The sequence below is a fragment of the Leptonychotes weddellii genome, chromosome 16 (assembly GCF_054177405.1).
Source record: "Leptonychotes weddellii isolate Sample4059 chromosome 16, ASM5417740v2, whole genome shotgun sequence".
Lineage (NCBI taxonomy): Eukaryota > Metazoa > Chordata > Mammalia > Carnivora > Phocidae > Leptonychotes > Leptonychotes weddellii.
The window spans coordinates 30,689,403-30,713,093 of record NC_138384.1 but is presented as its reverse complement, the minus strand read 5'-3'; the positions used below and the strand labels follow the sequence as shown (position 1 = coordinate 30,713,093).

The following is a 23,691-nucleotide window of genomic DNA, read 5'->3' as shown; positions in this document are numbered from 1 at the left end:
TTGAATCTCAGATGTGTACCTCTGAAACAAATAATGCAATATATGTTAAGAAAAAAAAAAAGAAGAAGAAGAAAAAGGTAGCAGGAGGGGAAGAATGAAGGGGGGGAAATCAGAGGGGTAGACGAACCATGAGAGACGATGGACTCTGAAAAACAAACTGAGGGTTCTAGAGGGGAGGGGGGTGGGAGGATGGGTTAGCCTGGTGATGGGTATTGAGGAGGGCACATTCTGCATGGAGCACTGGGTGTTTTGCACAAACAATGAATTATGGAACACTACATCTAAAACTAATGATGTAATGTATGGGGATTAACTTAAGAATTAAAAAAATTAAAAAAAAAAAAAAGAATGTCTACTGTCACCACTCTTATTCAGCACAGTGCTGGAAGTTCTAACCAGAGCAAAAAGCAAGAAAAGGAAATAAAAGGCACATAGATAGAAAAGAAATAAATAAAACTGTCCTTATTTGCAGATGACATGATTGTCTATATAGGAAATGCAATGGAATCTACAAAAACAAAAATAAAAACTCCTACAACTGAGTTGAGCAAATTCAAGGGGTACAAAACCAACATTCAGAAACCAAGTGTATTTCTATATACTAACAATGAACATGTGAACACCAAAATTAAAAATGTAATATCATTTATAATTGTTAAAAAAAATTGAAATATTTAGATGTAAATCTATCAAAACATGTACAGGACCAGTGTGCTATAAACCACCAAAAAAATAATAAAAGAAATCAAAGAAGGGGCGTCTGGGTGGCTCAGTCAGTTGGGCGTCCAACTCTTCATTTTGGCTCAAGTCATAATCTCAGGGTGGTGGGATCGAGCCCCACTGCAGGCTCCATGCTCAGCAGGGAGTCTGCTTGAGATTCTCTCTTCTCTCCCTCTCTCTGCCCCTCCCCCCACTCTCTCTCTCAATCTTTGAAAAAAAAAAAAAAGAAATCAAAGGGGCGCCTGGGTGGCTCAGTTGGTTAAGCGACTGCCTTCGGCTCAGGTCATGATCCTGGAGTCCCGGGATCGAGTCCCGCATCGGGCTCCCTGCTCAGCAGGGAATCTGCTTCTCCCTCTGACCCTCCCCCCTCTCATGTGCTCTCTCATTCTCTGTCTCTCAAATAAATAAATAAAATCTTTAAAAAAAAGAAATCAAAGAAGATCTAAGTATGTCGAAAAGATATACCATGTTCATGGATTAGAAGCCTTGACATAGTAGATGTCAATTCTCCTCAAATCAGTATGCAGGTTTACACAATTCTTATTAAAATGATAAGAATAGGGGCACCTGGATGGTGCAGTTGTTTAGGCATCTGACTCTTGGTTTCGGCTCAGGTCATGATCTCAGGGTCATGAGATCAAGCCCTGCATCAGGCTCCACACTCAGTGTGGAGTCTGCTTGAGTTTCTCCCTCCCTCTCCCTCTGCTGCTCATTCTCTTTCTCACTCTCTCTCTTTCTCTAAAATAAATAAATAAATAAATCTTTTAAAAAATTATAGGATGAATTTTTGCAAATATAGGCAACATTATTCTAAAATTTATTTGGAAAGAGAAAGGACCTAGGATACTTAAAATGATTTTGAAAAAGAACAATAAAATAGGAGGACTCAGTCTACCTGATTTCAAAACTTACATAGCTACAGTAATATAGACTGTGTCATAATGACAGAGGGATAGACACATAGATCAGTGGAACCCAGAAATAGATCCACACAAATATGCCTAGCTGGTATTTTGCAAAAACAACTCAGAGCTACTCTCTGGATCTGTCCTGCAGTTTTCAACAAATGATGCAAGAGCAATTGGACATTTGTAGGACAAGAAGGAGCAGCAGCTCAATCCAAGTCTCACAGCTTATGTAAACACTAACTCAAAACGGATCATGAACTTAAATGTGAAATATGAATTATAAAATTTTTTTGCAAAAAAAATAGGCAAAAAAAATCTTTGGGACCTAGGGTTAGACAAAGAGTTCTTAAACTGGGCACTAAAGGCATGAGCCATAAAAGGAAAAATTGATAAATTAGACTTCATCAAAGTTTAATCTCTTACTCTGCAAAATACTGTTTTAAGGAGTCGTTAAGAAGATGAAAAGACAAGCCACAGACTGAGAGGAAATATCTGCAAACCACATAACCAACAAAGGACTAGTATCTAGAATATATAAAGAACTCTCAAAACTCAACAGTAAAAAAGCAAACAATCCAATTCGAAAATAGGCAAAAAATATGAAAAAGCATTTCATCAAAGAGGACAAACAGATGGCAAATAAGCCCATGAAAAGATGTTCAACATCATTAGCCATTAGGGAAATGTAAATTAAAACCACAATAAGCTATCACTACACACCCATCAGATTGCTAAAATATAAAATAGTGACAAACCAAATGCTGGCAAGGACGTAGAGAAACCTGACGTCTCATACGTTGCTGATAGGAATGTAAAACGGCACAGCTGCTCTAGGAAACAGTGTGGCAGTTTCTTTAAAAGTCAAACGTGCAAGCATTATAGACCCAGCAACTGCACACCTGGGCATTGATCCCAAAGATAATGAAAGTTTATGCATAATTCCATTTATATAACATTCTTGAAATGACACAATTATAGAAATGGATAGCAGATTAACAATTTCAAGGGTTAAGGAAGGAGCTGGGGCAGAATGGAAGTGGCTAGGACAGCATGAAGGATGCTGGTGGTGATGGGAATGTTCCGTAGCCTGAATGCATCCATGTCAATATCCTGGTTGTGATACCATGCTGGCATTTTGTGAACTATTACCCTTGGGAGAAACTGGGTAACGGGTACAGGGGATCTATCGGTGAATCTCCATGTGAATCTACAATTACCTCAAAATAAAAAGTTTAATATTTTTAAGTCAAAAATATTTTAAGGCTGAGTAAAGGACCACGAAGAGCTTTAAAAGAAGGGAAGGTGGATGGGAGCACCACTGTTCCCCAAGCTAAGGCGCTGGAGGTTTGGGGACTGTGGGGAAGGAATAGGGTTGCCAGGTAAAATAAAGTACAGCCAGTTAAATTTAAATTTCAAATAAACAACAAATCATTTTTTATTATAAGTATGTCCCATGTAATACTGGAGACACACTCAGACTAAAAAAATTACATGTTCTTTATTTGGAATTCAAATTTAACTAGCCCCTCTGTGTTTTTATTTGCAAATTCTGGACACCCTAGGAGGGAAGGCTTAGGACACAGGCGTCTGGAGCCACCCAGGGGCTGTGGCCTGGAAGAGGCAGGGTGGGCACTAGGCAATGGAATAGAAAGACTGTAGGAGAGTGGCCAGAGGGCCAGCAAAGGGATGCCAGGGACCACAGACACCACAGGATGGGCAGTACCTTAGGAGGGGGGAAGGCAGATGTTAGCTGGGGAGGTCCCCCAGCTGCTGCGTGTATGGGCCTCTGCTGGCAAAGTGACCCTCTGTGGGTGGTCTGTGCAAAATCCAGAAAAAGACCAAAAGGGTGACCACTTGAGTTTTCAGGTGCTGTTCCAGGCTGGAGGGAGCCTGACGGCATATCCAAGAAGGGGTCAGGATTTCTTAATCCGTTTGCTTGTTTGACACCCATCTGCTCCCCACTAGCTCCAGGATTTTGTTTTGCTTGCCGTGACATCTATGCTTAGTGTACGTACTTGGAGCTCAAGAAAGAAAAAACAGTTCAGAATGAATGAAGGAGTAAATGAATAAATCATCCTGACTGGAGCTACTCTCTGGATCTGTCCTGCAGGCACAGCCCCTTAGAGCTTGACAAAGGCAGAGGACAAGTCTTCCTCTTCCAGGAAGCCCTCAGCAGCACCCTCTGAGCTGCACCTGGGATGCGGGCTTAGCACAGCCACAGAAGTGCTGTTTATCCTCTCTAAACAAGGGCTCTATTATCATCCTCATTATCTTAAGCATTATCTTTAATTAGTCCCTGCCACAGGGACTAATAATAATGATATGAGGGGGTGCCTGGGTGGTTCAGTTGGTTAGGCGACTGCCTTCGGCTCAGGTCATGATCCTGGAGTCCCGGGATCGAGTCCCGCATCGGGCTCCCTGCTCGGCGGGGAGTCTGCTTCTCCCTCTGACCTTCCTCCCTCTCATGCTCTCTGTCTCTCATTCTCTCTCTCTCAAATAAAAAAAAAAAAAAAAAAATCTTTAAAAAAAAATAATAATAATGATATGAATAATATTAATGTTAACAGCTACCACTGACGGAAAACTTACATGTGCCAGGCAGTGTGCTGGGCACTTTTCATATATTTTTAGCCCATTTAATGCTCCAAGCAGCCACCCCCCCCAAAAGTAGGGGTAGGACCCTTTCTGTGCTGCCCCCTTCGAGGAAATAGATACCTCCTTTCTTTTCAAGTATACCCTCCCTAACTCCCATTTTCAGGGGGCAGGGGGCTAACATTGACCCACCCTGGTGCTAGCCTGAACAATCAACTATTGCATCTCCCTGGCTGCAATAATTAGTTCATGAGTAGCTTCAGGACCCTCCTGAGACAGCGAGTCTTGGTCCTGAGACCTTTTCCACTAATGAGGAAGCATATGCCCCTCTCTGCTGGGACTGCTAGACCAAGAGGCTGTCATCATGCACCAGGGAATGAAGGCGACAAAGAGGAGGCAGAGCTGAGAGAAGAGAGAGAGATCTGGATCCAGCCATGCCTGAAGCCTCTTACCCAAGGAATCCTGGGACTTTCCAGTTACATGAACCAATAATTCTCTTTTATATGCATTAGTCAGTATGAGCTGGGTCTGACTTGCCGCTGAACGAGTCCTGCTTAAACTGCTGTATACCATTAGGGTGGGGTTATTTTATAGATGAGGAGCTGAAGCATACAGGGGCAGATAGCTTTGTTAGCCATGAAGTGACACAACCATGAGCTGGGAGTGCTCTTAACCTCTGTGACTGACTGTAGAGTTCTACATTCTGAGTGTGTGTGTGTGTGTGTGTGCGTGCGCGTGCGCCCACCTGCATATTCTATTTCACATTAATATTCATAGCTACAGCAGATGGAGCAAACAGTTGGTGCTTAATAAAGCTCTACTGGAGGCTAGGGGGATGGGGTAATGGGGTGATGGGCATTGAGGGCACTCCATGTAATGAGCACTGGGTATTATATGCAACTGATGAATCACTGAATTCTACTCCTGAAACTAATAACACACTGTATGTTAACTACATTGAATTTAAATAAAAAAAATTTTTTTTAAAAAAACTCTACTGGATAAATTAAAATCAGTCACTTCCTAAAGGAGTCTTTGTTTAGAAAATGCTCCCATCAGTGATTCTGGATTCTTACTCCAACTCAGGCTCCCAGCGCACCTGTGTGGTCTTTGGGGAACCACCTCCCTTCTCCCCACCCCCGCTCCCCAGGCAGAGGAGCTGGAAGCCAGAGCGGGCAGGGACCTATGAACTGATCGGCCAGTGAGGGCCACACCGACCCCCTTGGGAGAGGAGGTCTCCCCCTCCCTCCCCACTGAGCCCAAGAGACACTTGAGGAAGGGGGTCCAGGGTACGGCTCTGGCACCCCACTGGAAGCCCAGGGCAGAGGGGTCGAGCCCTGGGGCCACCACAGACCACGGGACCCTTGTTTTCTGCCCTCACTCCAGTAAGGCTCAGCCAGAAGCAGATGCAAGGGACGCTGCCCATGCATCAGCGGCTCCCAAGCAGCCAAATGACCAAAAAGGGCACTCGGGAAAGTCTGTCCAGCAGGACAAGCCACCACGTCCATGGCAACGAAAAGCAAGAAGAGAAGGCCATGCTTGTGGGCGGGTGCCGGGACCCCAGACCCTGCCCCTCCAGGACTGGCACCATCCCTAGCTCCTCTCCGACCTTCCTCCTCCTCTCCCCAGTGATGCCCTCCCCGTAGCCTAGAAGCACACTCTGGTGTCTCCCTCTTAAAAATGCAAAAGCTTCCTGGGACCCTCGGACCCCAGCAGCTCCTGCCTCTCCCCCTCCCTTCCCAGCCTGGAACCTGGCAAGGCAACGCGACACTGCTGGTCTCCCCCGTAGCCCCCAGCTCCCTCCTCCATCCGATTCCATTGACCCTGCTCTTGCCCAGGACAGTCCAGCAGACCCTCTTCAGCCTCCCTGCTGTGGGCCTCTCCGCGGCCTTTTGCAGTGCTGCCCGGAAGTACCCGGCTCTCTCGTTGCCGATGACACCATGCTCCTCCCAGCTGCCTTCAGCATATCAGCGGATGCTTCCAGACCCCTTCTCCAGCCCAGGCCTCTCTCCTGAGCCCTCGGCCCATGTGGGCGACCGCCAGCCAGACAGCAGCACGCGGATCGCCCGTGAGCATCTTGTGCAAGGTCAGATCACACACAAACTCAAGCCCCTCGAGTATGATGAGTGTTCAGGTGTCGGAGTTCAGAGGATTCCAGAAGCCTCTTCCCCAAGGAATCCTGGGACTTTTCAGTTACATGAAAACTGAACTCCGTTTTCATGAGTTCCTGAATTCCAATCCCCCCTCTGCAACTTACTGACAACAGACGAGCCCCGTGAGCTCCCCACGTCCAAGAGAGGAAAAATAACAGTGACCCCTCATCAGTTGTAGGGGTGAGTGTGACAGCAGGCATGCAGGTATTGCTGCCTGGGCCCGGGACTCAGGCAGCCTCACCTGCAAGGTCATTATTAGGGCCATCTTTGCCAGCCCTGCAACAACCAGCTCTTCTTCGGGCACAGTAGCACATCTTCTACCTGTCACCCAAAACTTGGTCCCATGAGACCCTGAAGTCATTCCTAACTTCTCCCCTTCCCACACCCATTCAATTTTGCCCAATCCTGCTGGTTTTGCCTCTTAAATGTTTCTCAAACCCACACCCTCCTAACCAACACCCTCATCTTCTCTCACCGACCCCGCTGCACTGTCTCTGTGATCCGCCCACCTCCTGTCTCATGATTTTTTCCTGAAGTGACACTGCTTTGTCTGTGATTTCCCCCACATACTACATGGGCCTCTTCTCCATGAACTGGCTTCTGCTGTTTTCTCTGCCTGGAACACCCCTTCCACCTTACTGCTCATCTTCTTAGGTGTCACCTCCTCCAGGAAGTTTTCCTGGATGCCCAGATTCGGCAACACGCCTATCCTTTGAGCTTCCGTATCTCACACTTGTGACATTATATAGAACTTTTCCTTTGGGGTTATTATCTCCCCAGTTGAATGAGAGGAGAGGTTCCTCACTGAGCTCCTCCAAAGATCTCAATCATGTTTGCTGAACTGAGGTTATTATTAGAGGAAACCCCACCTACAGAGGCCTTTCCCCCCTTAAAAAAAAAAAAGAAGAAGAAATCTATGAAAACAAGAACATTTCCACTATTTTAAAATCCAGAATTGATGGGTCCTTCATAAACCAAAGTGCTTGATCAACAGCTTCCTCAAACCAACCAATGAGGCTCAAAGTCAGGGACACTGACTCCTCTCATCCTTGGGGGCTGCTAAGGGGATTTTGGAAAAATTAAAATTAAAAAATGTAAAAAGAATGGGATGATACGCTGTCTATACAGGCTTGTTATTCTGACAGAGCAGTTCCAGAACTTGAAATGTAATCTCTGGGGGGACAGGGAGACGGTTTCATCACGTCTTACGGGTAGACAGATGTTTTAGGTCCAGCATTCCCTGAATCAAAAGCACCATGGAAGCGCCTAACACAGCCCCGTTCAGCAACATGTGTTTGCGGTAGAGAGTACACAGGAACCCCTTCTCCTTGTCCTTCTCATGTGTTTTCCTCTTCAGTTATATCTGAGGGGTTTTGTATTTCCCTGGTGGGAGGCCGAGACACTGATTTCCACACCAGACCTTCCATCCCCTCCCAAATGCTGCAGGCCAGGCCTTCAGCACGGGTCCTGGGCGTGCAAGCAGCCACAGAAAGAGTGGGGATTTCAATGTGCCTCTAGGGATGTGCTTCTTAGAGACTTAGAAGACAGAAGCCCCCCCATACACACACACACACCCTCCATGTGGACCACGGCCCATCCTGCCACAGCGAGCGAGGGAAGGGCTATGGAGGGGACAACAGACAAGGACCACCAGCCCAACATGTGACAGGGGGGCAGGATGTTAAAGGCCCAAGCAGGGAGTGGGAGAGGCTGATTTTCCAGGTGCCCTCAATTTCTTCACCCCCGACAGCAAAGCTTAGCCCTCAGAGGCACCCAGGGAATGGGGCTGATGTGACCAGGAAAACAACATCCCCAGAATGCCTAATGCCCCCCTGGGCCGAGTCTGACTCTGGCCTGGCTGGCTGCCTGCCAGAGTCCGCAGCCACTTTCCAAGGACATAGAGGGTGAACGTTCCTGTCAAGGTTCCCTGAGGACTGTCCCTTCCCAGCCCTGACCCTCCTCGGGGCTCCCCCCAGGGGCCTGTGAAGCCCTGGGTAAAGACACCAGGGCCCAGAGGCTGAGTCACTCCCTTAGGGCCGACCTGGGTCAGAGCAAGTCCGTTATTTCAAGGACAAGTTCTCAGACCCTTTATCCAGCCACGCCCCGCAGGAACCGAGAGGAGAAACATCCACGGGCAGTTGAGAAACAGGCAGGCGCAATCCTGGCAAATCAGCTTCTTTGGGGTCTGAGGCCTCAGGTGCCTACATGTTCAACACGCAGAGGAAGACACGCCCCGCCCCCTGCTCCAGCCACTGGAAGGGGGCCCAGGAAGCCCAAGGCAGGCCTCATGCAGAGACATTTCGGGGGCGAGGAGGGGGCCCTCCTTCCAGATGTGGAGGCAGTGGATGGTGGGCAAGGGCAGCTGGGTGGGGCCATGTCATCCCTGCGGGAGGCCACCAAACAGGGCTGTGGACCGCTCCAAGTTTTTGATGTGCCTGCTGGGGAAGGGGGTGTCTAAAACCATTTCAAAAGCTGGGGGAAGCCCAGAGAAGGGGGCCTCGTTCCCTGTGGGGAGGGGGGATTTCAAAGGCAACCCTGCTGCTGAAAAGGTCTCAAAAAACCCTTGCCTTTCTATCGGCTCCAAATCACTCCCTGGCCAACAGCAGCCAGGAGAGGGTTCTGGGAAAATGTTCCCAAGGAGAAGCGTCCCTGAGTCATCATAACTCCCAGGGTCTGGAGGCTGCAGAGCCACGAAGAGGCCCCCCGCTATAAAAAGGCCAGTTGAGCATCCCCCAGGGGAGGGCTCCAGCAGTCCGGATCCCTGGGGAGGCCAGCCTCAGACCCCCTGCGCCCCACGTTTATGAGAAGGCCGTCAAGCTGAACAGTGCCACTTCTACCCGCCAAGTCCCCTTGGTGCTGCTAAGGGGGGCCTTTGCCCCCAACCAGCTGCAGGCATCCACTCTGGCCTCGGGCCATTTAGCAGGGGAAGCTGTCCACAGGGACACTGGGCCCCAACAGATTTACTGGGACTTCGGAGCCAGCCCCAGCTGGGGCTCTTGGGCCCACTACTCTTCCATTCCTATCCCCAACCATTGCCCCTGCCACCTTCCCCAAGCCACCAGGGCCAATAGGTACACCGCACAAACCAAATATCGGTTCTATCACCAACCTCTCTCTTCGCTCCTGGTCTCATTCCCCCCACCTCTGGACCAGGCCAAGTGGATCTCTGTTCCTTTCTATCTGCTTCCCCCTCAACACTGCAGCCGGATTCATCTCCCTCAAGTACTCAGCTACGTCCAGGCCATACTCTGCTCCCAAACCTTCAATGGCTCCCTAGTGCCTAAGCCCAAGGTTGCACATTCAGGTGCCCACGGGGACCAGGCTGGGGACACAATGAGCAAAGCAGCCCCTAAAATACAATAGGGATGGGTGGGGACTGTGGTGCCCGGGAACACGCGATCCCAGCTGCCACCGCGCTCCTGTCAGCTGCACCATATGGGAACTCAGGGCCCTGGCAGCCCCCTCTTCTGGTTTTTCAAGAGCAGCCAAAAAAACATCAGCCAAGGGACCCAAGATTTGGACCCCAGCCTGCAGGGTCGAGTCCAAACCCAAACCCCTTAACTTGGCATTCAAGGCCCTCTGTGGCCTGGCCCCAATCTACCTCCCCACCCTAATGCCCACAATGCTCCCACATGAGAGGCCTCCATCCCAGCGAAGTCAGGCTCCTCCAGCCCCCCAAACTCCCTCCTCTGCTCCTGCCTCTGAGCCTGGCTCACCCCACAGTCCTCCCGCAGACACTGCTCCCCGTCTCCTCCATCTAACAGTGCATCCCGCGAGGACCTGCTTCTGCTGAGCCCTCCGAGGCTGTTGTTCTCCGGTGACTGGCCTTCCTTGTCAAAGCTGCGCCCTCTGCCAGTGATGGGCCCTGCCACAGAGAAAACTCCTCTTCTGCCTTCAACACCCAGGCCTTTCTGACGGACCTCTTTGGATCTAGCAGTCCTCGTTCCGGGAGCATCAACCTCCTGGCACTGTGTGTACCTGGACGCCGGATGCCGTCAGCTTCCCCTGCGGGCAGCACTGGGTCCTTCCCGCCACAGACCCTGGCAGGGAGACACACACAGTGGAGAGAGCCCAGCCTAATTCAGACCCTGGTTCTTCTGCTTCATCTCTGGAAGAACTTGGATACATCACTGAAGCTGCTCGATGAGACGGAGGAGAGCACCCACCTAGGGTACCTGGCACGTGGTGGGGCTCAGCGTCATCACCCAGTGACACCTCCCTTCCCGGCATGATGTGTGTGCCATGGTGTCTCCTACGGGGTGCCATAAGGTCCCTGAGGGCGGGGACCGGGTCCCCTTCTCCCTGGATCACCTGAGACCACCCCAGCACTCTGCATGCAAGAAGTGCTCAGTCAGAGTTCTTTGATAAATGGAGTTGATGAGGCCAGGGCAGGGCCGGCAGGTGGGGAGGGCAGGTTAGAGCAAAAGACCGCACCCTGCCACCAGAGACATGGCTCACATGGGGCCCCCAGCCCACGCTGCATGGGGACGCGGCGTGGTGACGCTTTCTGCAATGCATGAAAGTCTCACTCGGACTCTCAGGCTCTGAGACCAGCAGCTCCTTGCTGCCTGCTCCCCGTGTATCCTGGGAACGAGGCCGGCTCACAGCACGGCAGAGCAGGCTGGGGTGAGGGGCGCTGCCCAGCCCCCAGACGGGACCGCCTCCCTCGAGAGCCCGGCACCCAGCTCGCACCCAGTTCCGGATGCCCCTCCAGCCCCCCTTTCCCAACACCCAGCCCATCTCTCTAGTTAGGAGCAACCCCCTCGCCTTCCACCTGAGGACACATGGCTTCCAGGTTCTGCACAGAAGGAAAGGTGGAAGGGGTGGGTGGGTGGGGGAAGCACCTTTGAAACCACTGTGGTCCAATTAGCCAGGCTCTCGCCCTTCGTGCTTACAAACAGGCACACACATTAACACCTGCTACAAAAGCAAACATTTTTAGATATCTTCATCTTTACCTTCTTGACACTCCCATGAAAGCGCTCTCAGCAGCTGGTGACTGACAGGATAGTTTCCTCCTTCTACTTCAGCAGGGGGCTTTCAAACAGAAGAAATTAAAAAGCCACCAATCTCCCTGTCAGGCTGAACTCCCGGGGCCTTACCTGCCCCTCCTCAGCGCCCCCGCTCCCCTCACCACCGGGCGAGCCCCAACCCACACATGGTCGGGGTCCACACCTTCAGGGGAACTACTCAGAGTCACCGGGACACTGGACACCCAAACCCACCGAGTGTGCCAAGGCTGCCGCTGGGGGGGACCAGGGCACCATCCTCACCGTGAGCACAATTTCACTGAAGAAGGACCTTAGCAATCGCTCCTTTTGCGGAAAACATGGATGGTGGCCCAGACGTGAGCAATTGTCCTGCATCGCTGGTGGGACAGTAGTTTCACACAAGTGCCTTGGAAATCTGTCCATCTGTGTCTACTGAAGGTGACCTACTGGTATCCTATGACCCGCCAAGTCCAGCCCTACCGATCTTCCCATTCAAACCGCATGCACCTGCTCACCAAAATCCACACACGAGAAGGTCCACAGCAGCACATGATCTGAAACAACTCCAGCACGGAAATGACCAAGAAGCCCAGCAAGAGTCGACAGACAAGATAAATGAAGTGTTCACACGATGGAATAGTACACACCCATGAGAAGGGGCGATGTGCAAACTACGGGCTCGAACGTGAATGACCCAAAGCCGCCAGACACCAACGAGCAGAGACCATACAATCTCATTTACATCCAGTGCAAAATGGGCCCAAAAAGCCCTATGCCATTCGACATCAGGATGGTGACAACATTTCGTTGGGGGCGGGGGAGGGCCCAGAGGGGTCAGGAGGGATGCGAAAATGCTCTGCTTCCTCGCTGGGCTGTTGCTTACACAGGTGTGCCCGGTTCATGAGAGTTCACCGAGTTGCACGGTTAATGGATCTCTTCGAATGTATGTGATTAAGGGTTTTGTAAAACAGTTCTCTGTCGGCATGGCTGTTTTTAAGACTATAATGGAAAGTTATCAGAGGAAGTGAAGGGTCAGGATGCTCAACCCACACCTGAAGCCTCACTGCTCAGACTGCAGGGGTCTTGGAGACGGCGATCATCCTTCCACTGGAGACCCAAGGCACCAGGATTCCAGAAGCTCCCAAAGCACTCACCGCCAAGTCCTCCATCCCCCAGGGCCAAGCCCCTACGCTCACCGGAAATCCAGCCGCACTCCCTCTTCCACTGAGGGCATCCCCAGCCGCCAGGGAGACCACACCCATCCACGCAAAGCACGCACCTTCCCTCCATACCTCAGGCCAAGAGGGAACACTATGGCGCTTTGCAAGTCCCCCTTCTGGAAAGGCTGATTTTTCCAAAGTCCAAAACTACTTGAAGGGGAATAGGAAAAGCACTGAAATAACTTTGTAAGCACTCTGTTTTGACAATGTGCCTGAGGAATTCACCACGTTTAGCGGGGAAATGTGAGCAGTTAAATCTATTCAATGTCATGACATACGAAATTGAGGCATAATTGCCCCTGAGTGCTTGACAACTGGAAAGCACTTCGTTTCAGAAATGGAGGGAAATTTATGCTGGGAAATGGAAGAGATTGTCAAAAGTTTGATTGTAATGTGAGTGGAGCTGCGACAAGAAGGCTGGATGGAGAAAGTGCTCAGCTCTTACACTTTACTCCCATTTGAAATGTCTCTGAAACAGCAGTTGTGACTCCATCTTTCACCCTAAAAGCAGTGAAATGATGATCGGAACCACAAATTTCAGACCCCGATGAGTGGCCCCAGCATGGGTGGGAGGAAATGCTCTCTTACCAATCATGTGGTTGGCAACATGGATTTGGATCTCTCTCTCGTTCTCAAAGGTCATCTGGCACTTGATGCACTGGTATGTCTTTTTCTGTTTGGAAGCCAAAAAAGAAAGGAATTAGATAGTCAGGAGGTAGAAAAGAGCATAAAGCAAAAGTGCCTGGAGGTCCTGGCTCAAGACTTTCCAGAATGGCTCTGGTCCCCTCCCAGGTCTCGCTGAGCCATTCAATTCCCACCTGCCTCGGAATCCAGCTCTCCAGCCTGGGGATGGGGACTGGGCTAGATTCTAAGGGAGCTGTCCTCTGTTAGATGTGGGGAAATTGCCATGATGGGAATCACCATCCCAAGGTGAGAGCACACAGTATGACCATGGAAAAGAAGTTGAAGGAGGCTGCCCTGCTTGGAGCATGCTCAAATCCATCTATGCATCCCCTAGCTACCCATCCATCCATTTCTCCATCATCCAGCCATCTACCTACCCACTGTCTACCCACCTATCCAACTACATGCGCGTGCGCACACACACACACACACACACACACACACACACACACAGAGCCATCTGTCTACCCATCAATCCACCTACCTATCTTATCATCCATCTACTTATACACACCTACCCATCCACCCGTTCATTCATCCACCCTCCATCTACCCATCCATCTGCTGTTCATCTGTCTGTCTTCCCCTACATCCATCTACCTATCCTCTCTCTCTAACCATCCACCCACCCATCCACCTATCCAACCATACATCTATCTTTCCACTCATCCAACTACTCCATCTCTTTACCCGCCCTAAGGACCATGTGGCCGAGCAGGGGATACTGCTCCTGCCAATCCTAGTGTTAGAAGTAACTGAGGAATTCCTCATTTGCCCTAGGCACACATGGCCGCAGTGATCCTACAGCTGGCTTCCACACACAGGAAGCTGAGACCAGCTGCCCTGATGGGGTGGGAGCAGGAAAATGGAGATCATCGGAAGCTTCAGAGCTTCTTGAAGACCCATTCGAAAGAGTGGAGCTCATTCTCAACAGTAAGCCTGGCTGGGTGGTTGTGAAAGCAGGCCCCTGTGGACAGGGGCAGTATTGCCTGTGTGGGGGAAGGTTGGTGGCTGTGGGTTTTTATGAAGGGGACAGGGTGGTACTGGAATCCAAAATATCCAAGCTTTTTGAAGACCACTTCAACTCCGGGACGATGGGGCCTCCCTCCACCCCTGGAAAAGGGAGCAGACTTTGGATTTCTTGGCTGAACACTCAGGCCCAACCCTCAACGATGCAGCCAGGATGAACCACCAGGGGGCTCAGTGTCTCAGCTCCCACCGTGGCTCCAAGCACATCTGCAGCTCCCCTCGAGGGTCCCACCTCCAGGCCTTTGCCCACGCTGTGTCCTCCACTCGGAGTATACCCTTTCCATCCTTGAAGACTCCGTTCAAATGTCACCTCTGCTGAGAAGCCTCCACTTCCCACCCAGGGATGAGTTCGGGGCCTCCCCAGGCCCCCGAGCTTATGCTTAAGCATCTAGTTCATCAGCACACAGATTTGTTGTGTCTAATTGACTTGTTTGCTCCCCCCACTGCACCACGAGCACCCAGAGGCCCAGGATGTGTTTCGTCCACCTGTGAGGTCCCACGGCCAGCAGAGACTCCCTGCTTGGGAAGCATCTGTTGAACAAACGAGCAAAATTGCAAATACTATGTTGCAAAGCACTCTACTAGGACAGAAGGAACAAAGAGAACCAAAGATGGGACTTCTATACGCTGGATCCTCAGCACCGGGCACAGGGCCTGTCCCAGACCGAGTGCCTCATAATGACTTAACTTTTATTACAGTGGTTGTTGATGCTGAGCAAATGCTGGTGGAACACACGAGTGAAGAAACAACAGTCTTTGTTGGTGCTGGGAGCTTCGGTTCCAGAGGCAATGTCTCCGCTCAGCCTCCAGAACCCGCTCTGATAAGACCGGGGCTCTTCCCCCAATGTTGCAAAAGACCCAGGGGTTCAGAAGAGTGGCAGAGAAGCAGGCATTTAGCCTGGAAATGCCCCGGGGCAGAATGGCATGAGGCTGGAGGGCCAGACAGGGCTGGGGATTCTGGCCATACAAGAGACAGAAGAGATGTTCAGGTCAGAGGAGACAGTGGGGACTGAGGTCTTCTGGGGGGACACAGGCCCAAAGCCCCCATCTCAGCTCAACTCCACGTCTCTGCTCATGGAGAGCAATGATCTTGGGTCTCTCCATTGTCAAAATCATTCATTCCTTCCCACATGTGTACCCCACCCCCTTGATGCGGGAAGGAAGGAAGGGAGGGAGGGAGAGAGGCAGGGAGGGGTGAGGGAGAATGAAACACACCCCAGGAATCTCCACACCAAGGAAGCCCAGAGCAGGCCTGCTGCACAAGGAAGGCCATGTGCCCTCTCCATGGTTCTGCTTGGGTAGAAGTCCGTGGAGGCCACACCATAGCCATGGCTGGTCCAGACCAGTGCGGAGGACGGGCCACGATTAAGGTGATTTTGGTTGTTCCTCCTAGGGGGAGGTGAATGAAGGGGGTCGCTATGCTTGGCAAAAAAAAAAAAAAAAAAAAATCACCAGGGGCCGAGCAGAATGAGAAGCTATCCCCAGGGCTCCTCCACCCCCTCGGCAGTAGGAAGAAGACTGCAGATAACTGGGCCCTTCCTGATGGGGAGAAAGACTCCAGGGGATTCCCAAGGGAAGGGACGCTGCTGACCACAAGAGCCTGGATGTACACACACACACACACACACACAGCCTGCATGCACGGGTATGGACGTGCCCACGAGGACACACACAGACATGCAAACAGACGTATGTACCCTCCCTCACCCCGACTCGCTGTCAACACACAAGACCCCCAGCCCCCGCCACACACCCAGCAACCTGCTCCCTGTAACACAGACACACGGGTACAACAGCCACAGAGCAGTGGGGACGTCCTCACGACCACAAGCTCACACACGTCGACGTATCCAAACTCATCCCGAGACACAAAGGCTTTCGGCTCTGTCACTGGACCCCCGGTGGCTATATCCGTCACACCCGGTGTGCGCACGAGCACACGCATGGACCCCTCCCAGACACACCCCCGCGGTCACAGCAGACTCCCGAGTGTCCCCGTGTGCACTCGCACGCGCAGCCTCACCAGCACCAACATTCACTAAAGCTCGTGTGTTATTCCCAGAGGCCCCCACGCCGAGACGGCCCTTCCGGCCTTGAACGCTAGGCACCTGGCCAGGGCCATCTGGTCCTCCACGTCAGGGGAACGTGAGCTCAGGGACAAGCAGGTGAGGACTCTCTCTTGTCTCCTTCCCACTGCAATGCTGGCCGGACCCCGTCCTCACCCCAATACCTCCTCTTGGTCTGTCTTCCCCTTCTCTATCCCCCAGAGAGCCCCTCCTCCTCTGGAGCTTCAGGCCCCACCAGGAGACATAATTATAGAAAGAGAGAACTTGGCATTCAAAGCGCCTCCTCTGTCATAAGCCCCCTCCCCAGAGCCCAGCCCAGGAGAACCAGAGCTGAGCCCTGGGGCCTGCGGCCAGGGCTGCCTCCCCCTGTGTGGCCCCAGCAAGCTCAGAGAAGAGCCCAGGGCAGAGGGAGAACACGCTGGAGACCAGCAGACAGGAGACAAGAAGAGTGGGAACGACAGGAAAGACAGCCCATAGCTGCTGAATTTCCACGATCGTGATGGCAGCTCACATTTACTGAGCACCTACTATGTGCAGGCTCTGTTCATTCTGAAGACTCACAATCATTTGGGAAGCCCCACTTTAAGGGTGGAGAAAGTGGAGTTTGGAGAGGCTAAACCACTTGGCCAGAGCCCCACACTGCTGAGCAAGGGGACAGGGATTTGATGCCAGGCAGGCTGCGTCCGGAGCCGCTCTCTGAGCAGCTTTTCTCAGCTCCGTGTCCCAGAACACCCCAGACGGTCCTGGGCTAGGGCACAGAGAGCTGGTGCGGCCTGGCCAAGCCCTCTGACCTGTGCGAGAGCACCGAGGCTGCCCCAGCTGGCACTGTGAGGACCTGGGGAATCGATGGCGGGCTGGGATCTGCCCACACTGGCCTAGAGTTGGGGTGATGTTGTTACTACCCATAAACAGAGCTGGGGAGGGGGTGGGGCTGGAGCCTCCATGCTTCCCCGCTCCAGCCGACAGCAGCCTCGGCCCCACGGGAACCCAGTCCTCTGAGAGCTGGTTGCTATGGATACACTCCCGAGGGTCCCAGCCTGCCAGCCCCCAAGCCCTCGCTCGGCCCCCAGAGTCTGCTCTTGCATGCGTGAGTCCTAGGGGAGCGAGGGGTGGGTGAACAGACAGCTGGGCCCCTGCCCCCAGGCGTGCCCAGGCAGGGGGCAAGGCCCCAGAGGCTGGGCCTCCACTGGGGAGGTTCCATGCTTTGTCTAGCTCCTTTCTGCAAACGGCCCATCTGCCCAGGCCTCTAGATGTGATGGTCTGCTCACCTCCTCTCTCGCAAGGCCTGGGACAGGGAGAGGTAGGCCTGTCGGGCTCCCAGAAAACAAGCCCCCTCGGGTTTGAATCCCTGAGCTGGCAGGTAGAGCTGTGCATCCCCGGGTAGATGGTTCCCCCTTTCTGAGCCTGGGGACCATCTCTGCCAAAACAGAGGTCACGGCAAAGCTCCCAGGTTGTTGCCACGGAAATGATAAAGAGCCTTTACGCACACACTAGGGGCTTCATGAAGTGGTCCTTGATGCAGAATCCAGGGCAGAGACTGGGGAGGGGCCGGCTGCAATAGCTCAAGGCTTTGGAGGCACCAGAAGCAGCCCCGTGGCTCGCAGGAGCCCCCGCACCACGGTGGGCAGTGTGCGAAGGCAGGGATGGGGCTGGGGTGCACCTGGGAGGACGGTGTACCGGGCCCCAGCCCTGCCACACTGTCCCACAGTCTGAACGAGGGGGGCAACTATCCCAGACCCCACCCCAGCCTGCCACCAGGATGGGCTCCAGAGCCGGGCAGAATGTGGGTCAAGAGCTCGCTCGGCTGTGGCCCACGCTCCCTGGGTTCAAATCCCTTCTCTGCCTCTTGACAGCTGGGGGCTAATAACGGCCAACGGTTCTGTGCCTCCGTTTCTTCATCCGTAAAGGTAGTGTCACGGCGTAGACAGAAAGTGCTCGGCACATCCTTATCCTTCGGTAAGTGTGAGCTGTGATCATAAACGCGAGAGAGAGCAAGTGATGTTTCCTGTGCGCCCAGCACTTCCTTTGCTCACTTAAAGCTCGAGGCCACATACGGAGGTCGGCACAGTCACAATATCTAACCACGGATGAGGCACGAACCCCGACCAATCACAGCAGATGCTCGTTAAAAACCCGGAAGGGCTCCCCCCTCCCCCGGGCCTGCCCGGTGATGTCAGCCCCGGACACAGACCCTGTCGCTATGTGTTGCTACTATTATCACCCTCACTCTCTGGCTTTATAGGTGAGGACAGACGCCCGGAGAGATGGAACCCCTGGTGGGTCCTGGAGGAGGCAGATTTTCATTTTAACCCCGCCCACCAGTGGAAGCTGAGCAGAGCTGAGAGGTGGTGACCAGGGCCGGTGCACAGTGTCCTAGGGGACCCCTGGCCAGAGGCAGTCTCCATAATACATTCCCCTTCCACTCTCTCCAGCCCTCCTTCTCTCTCATTCTCGCCCTCCAAGTCCCAGAGTCCCAGGCCCCAGTTCTGATCCCACTTCTGCTCCCGGAGCGGAACAGCCAGGGCTACTTCCCCGTCTTCCAGCAGGCACCTGCAGCGGGTGGCCCTCCTCCAAATTCTGCCTTACTGCCTGTGACACCAGCAGTGACCCTCGAGGGAAGCATACTCCCGAGATCCACTTGGCACCTCCCCAGTCTGGAAACAGACAACAGACTCATTGGGAATCCCCGGGCCCATCCTGCCTGACAAGCCAGGAGCCACGCAGGCTCCAGGCCCACCACCACCTTGGCCGCTGGCCCCACAGCCCATGCGGACCCTCCAGCAGCCCGAACTTGCCCTGCCTCCCTGAAACCTACTAGCTGTGGGCCTGTGCTCTCCCCCTTGTCTGGGAGCCCCCAAGGTAGAGTCCATTTCTGATTCTCCTCGACTGCCAGGCACCGCCCGCCCCCCAAACATAACGGGTGCTCGGGACAAATCTGATGACGACTGAAAGGATCCATCAGCCACGAAGGAGAACAGTCACGGGAACCATTCCTAGGGTCTTCCATGCACCAGCAACTGCCCTAACTATAATGTGTGCTGTGGACGATAACAGTATCAGCTGGTGCATACAGCTAGCACGATCGGCCCGAACTAAGTGCAGGTCCTGAGCCCTTTATAGATGATGGCTATGGATTATCAAAAGAATCCTGAATCTGAAGCCCAGAGAGCAAAGGGACTCACCCAAGGAGACTCAGCAAACAAGCGAGTAAGTCCACCCCAGATCTGTAAGAAAGGCGATAATCACTTATAACCGTGTGTCAGCCAGGGCACCAGGCCCTTTACTTATCTTACGCCACGGGTCCCTAAAAGCAATCCTATGACGTCCGGATGACTGTCACCCCCCCTTTTGCGGATGAGCCCTCGACGAATGTGGCCCAGAGAGATAGATAACGTACGCCAACGTCACACAGCGGGGAAGGGAACGGACAGCCCTGGGGGTCACGTCGCAGTCTACGACGGAGCGGATGCACTTGACCGCCACACGAGAGCGCGGCCTCTCCGGGCTACTAGAGGCAGCACCACGAGGAGACACAGAGCTCAGCGGAGCCCCGAGGAGCAGGGGCAGGCTCTTACCCGGGGCACTGGCGACGTCTGGGCGCCTTTCCGGGGCCCACTGGTCTCTGGCGTGAGGTCACGGTGGTCCACCTGCACGTGGCTCTCCAGGTCCTCGGCACTCTCGAACTTGACGCTGCACTCGGGACAGCGGAGGCCGGCGCAGGGCCGGTCGGCGGGCTCGGGCGGGGCGAGGCCGCCCACCTGTCCGTTGGCGCTGCGGGCCATGCAGCCGGCACAGAGGCCGTAGGGGAGCCCGTTGACGTCGAGCTTCACCAGGTCCTGCTTGCTGCGGAACTCCTTGAGGCACAGGGCACACTTGTAGAGCTTCTGCAGCCCCTGGCCGTTGGGGGAGGACGCGGCCGAGCTGCCCGCCAGCTTCTGCATGTGGAAGGTGCCGTGGATCTTGAGCTCGAGCGTGGAGGTGACCGTCTGCATGCACACCACGCAGCGGAAGCCCGTGAGCGAGTTGCGCAGGTCGGGGTGCATCTGACAGTGCTCGATGAACTCCTCCTCGCTCTGCAGGGGCATCTTGCAGATACGGCAGGTGCCGGTGTCCAGGCTCTTGCTGTGGGTCACCTTGTGCTCGGTGAGCGTCAGCAGGGAGGGGAAGCGCTCGCCGCAGATGGGGCACATGTAGTGCTTGGCGGGGCCCCGGTGCGTCTGCAGGTGCTCCCGGAGCCCGTTCTCCGAGAAGAAAGTCCGCGAGCACACGTTGCACTTGTGGCTGCCCTTGATGAACTCGGCCTTCTTGCGCGAGCCGTCGTCCTCCCCCGGCCGGATGTTGTGGTCCCTCAGCCGGTGGTTCTGCAGCAGCACCTCCATGGTGTAGGCCGCCCCGCAGATGTCGCAGCCGTACATGGGCTCCGACGCGTCCACGTCGTCCTCGCTGGCCTCGTGGCTGTTGGGCGCCTCGGGGTTCTTGAGCAGCACGCCCTGCAGGTCGGCGGGCTCCGCCTTCTTGGCGGCGGCGGGGGGCACCCCGTTGGCCGTGCCGTTCTCGGGGGCGGCGTCGAACACGCAGTGCTTCTCCCGCAGGTGCTTCTCCAGCAGGATGATGGCGTGGAAGGCCTTGCTGCAGAACTTGCAGTTGTACTTCTTGCTGTGCGTGGTGATGTGGCACTGCAGCTCCACCTCGGTGCTGAAGGTCTCCCCGCAGAAGATGCACTTGTGCGCCTTGGCCGGGTTGCCCAGGTGGCTGTGTTTGACGTGCACCTGCAGGTCGGCCTCCTTGCGGAAGTCCCAGTTGCAGGCCGTGCAGCGGTACATCTTCTTCTCGTTGCTGTGCTTCACGGCCAGGTGCACCTGGATGGACACCTTGGAGTCGAAGACCTCCTGGCACAGGGTGCAGTGGTACAGCACGAAGGTGTGCATGTCCAGCAGGTGCTTCTGCAGGTCGTCCACCGAGGAGAACTGCTTGTCGCAGCTCTCGCACACGTAGTGGGTCGACGTGGTCATGTAGTGCACCGTCAGGTGCTGCAGGAGGGACTCCTGGGAGTCGAAGTCCTCTTTGCACTGGGGGCATGCCTGCTTCCGCAGCAACAGCTCCAGGTGCAGCTTCAGGTGGGTCTGGAAGCTCTCGAAGTTGGAGAACTTGAGGTCGCACTGATTACAGGGATACTCGCCGTTGGAGATGGAGTTGGCGCTGGCCGAGAGCCGCTGCCGCTTGGGGGAGGCCACCTCCACGTCGGACGAGACCGGGCTCTGCTCCGCCTTGGACTTCTTGCTGTGGGCGAGCGGAATGTTCTTGTGGTTCTCCTTGATGTGCTTGGTGAGCTTCAGGATGGAGCCGAAGATGGGCGAGTTGGTGCAGTAGGGGCAGGAGTAGACCTCCATGAAGGACTGCGTGGGCTGCACGACCGGGGACTCCAGCTTGGCGCTGCCCACGCCGCAGTGAGCCTGCTGGATGTGCTCGGTGAGGGAAGCGTCGGTCAGGAAGCCCATGGAGCACTGGTTGCAGAAGAAGGCGTTACTGCCGTCGGGCGGGCCGACGTCGGGGCCGCAGTGGGAGGCGCGGATGTGCTCCTGCAGGCTGTTGATGTCGGCGAACACGTCGGGACAGTAGTTGCAGTGGAAGGCCGAGAGGTTGCCGAACTGCATCACCGGGTAGGCGTGGCTCTTGTGCAGCTTGCGGACATGCTCGTTGAGGTTGTACAGCGTGGGCATGGAGTCCAGGCAGATCTGACACGTGTGGCTCTGCTGAGGCTTGTCGGCGTGGATGGTCTTCAGGTGGATCTCCAGCACGGCCAGGCTGTTAAAGTCCCGCTTGGAGCAATAGGGGCAGCTGTAGACCACCTTGGACCAGCCCTGGCCCTCGTCCCGCATCTTCTTCTGGCCCCGCAGCGGCTTCAAGGTGGAGTCCGGGGTGGAGCCGCGCTCCACGGACGCGCTGGAGTCCGGCGTGGCGCTGCTCATGGAGGCCACGCTGCCCAGCACGGGGTCGGGGCTGGCGCTGTGGTTGCTGGAGTCGGGCTGCCGGTGGCTGTCCAGGTGGCAGTAGACGCCCTCCACCGAGGAGAACTGCTCGGGGCACATGGGGCACTTGTGTTTCTGGTTGGCGTGGGCTTGGTGGATGTGGGTGAGCAGCGCGTTCTCGTCCACGAAGACCTCGGGGCAGTGGATGCACTGCAGGTCGGCCTTCTCGGAGAGCTGGGGGTGGCGGGTGAGCACGTGCTTCTCCAGCTCCTCTGTCTGGCTGAAGGTGTCCTCGCAGTAGTCGCACATGAAGTCGTCCTTCTTGGCCTCCTTCTCCGACTTGGCCAGGTGCTCCTTGTTCTTCTTGTGCGCCTGCATGTGGCTCTGCAGCGAGCTGGTGGAGGAGAAGCCGCGCTTGCAGACGGTGCACTTGAAGGGCTTGCTGGAGCTGTGGGTCTTCAGGTGGATCTTGAGGTGGTCGCTGCGGGAGAAGGCAGCCTCGCACTCGTGACAGTGGTACTTCTTGTCGCCCGTGTGCAGCTTGATGTGCCGGTCACGACTCCTCTTGTGCTTGAAGAGGCGGCTGCAGTAGGTGCACTTGAACGGCAGCTTGTCGCTGTGGATCTGCTCGTGCCTCTTCAAGTAGCTCAGGCGGATGAAGGACTTGTCGCAGAACTGGCAGGGGTACGGCAGGCCCGTGCCCCCTTCCTCCTCGCCCAAGCCGAGGTCACACCCATCTCCGATCATCTGCGTGGGTGACGCAACATCCTTGCTGGAGGGAGACGAGGCGACCCAGGAGAGTTGCGGGTCGTCGTCACCATCTGCGGGGGGGAAGGCGGAGAGGAGATTAGAGGCAATTCCCAGGGCCGCCCAGAAACAAGGACAGAGCCGGCTTCTCGACAGCTCGCCGACTGCTGCCGGGGGAGCCGGGGGAGGGAGTCCTGGGGGCGGGGGTGGGGTGGGCTCAGCGGAAGCGAGTGGACATGAAGGCCCTTGGTGTGCAGAGGGGTGGCAGGATATGGAGGAGACACGGAGACAAGTCTTCCTCCTCGGAGACACCTGCGTGGGCCTCGCTGGACACCGTACCCCCCACAGGAGGTGAGCTCTCGAGCACTTCCCTGATGGTGTTGGGGGTGCAGCCGGAGAGCGAAAAAGTCCCCGGAAATGACCTCACCGACCGGCAGTCCCAGAGGCCAAAAGGAGGCAGGTCCTCACCTGAAGGAGTCCTGGGGATTGACTCCCCTTCCAGCCCCTGGTCCTGGTGGGAGGTTCCACTTATCCTTAGGGGCATAGGCAAAACCGTGCAAGAAAAGAAAATGCACCCCCCCCCGCAAAAAAATGAAAATGTGCCTTAGTGAA

At 54.5% G+C, this 23,691-nt stretch overlaps 1 protein-coding gene across 3 annotated transcripts in view; it reads right to left on the bottom strand.

Moving 5' to 3' along the window:
- Positions 1-23,691, bottom strand: part of ZNF423 (zinc finger protein 423) — a 294,946-nt gene that overhangs the window by 115,400 nt on the left and 155,855 nt on the right. For all 3 annotated transcript variants that reach the window (XM_081806622.1, XM_081806623.1, XM_081806624.1), the window contains 2 exons: positions 19,939-23,153; positions 13,173-13,257 (listed from right to left, as the gene is read on the bottom strand). In XM_081806622.1, coding sequence (XP_081662748.1) covers positions 13,173-13,257; positions 19,939-23,153 — 3,300 coding nt within the window. The remainder of the gene's footprint in view (positions 1-13,172; positions 13,258-19,938; positions 23,154-23,691) is intronic.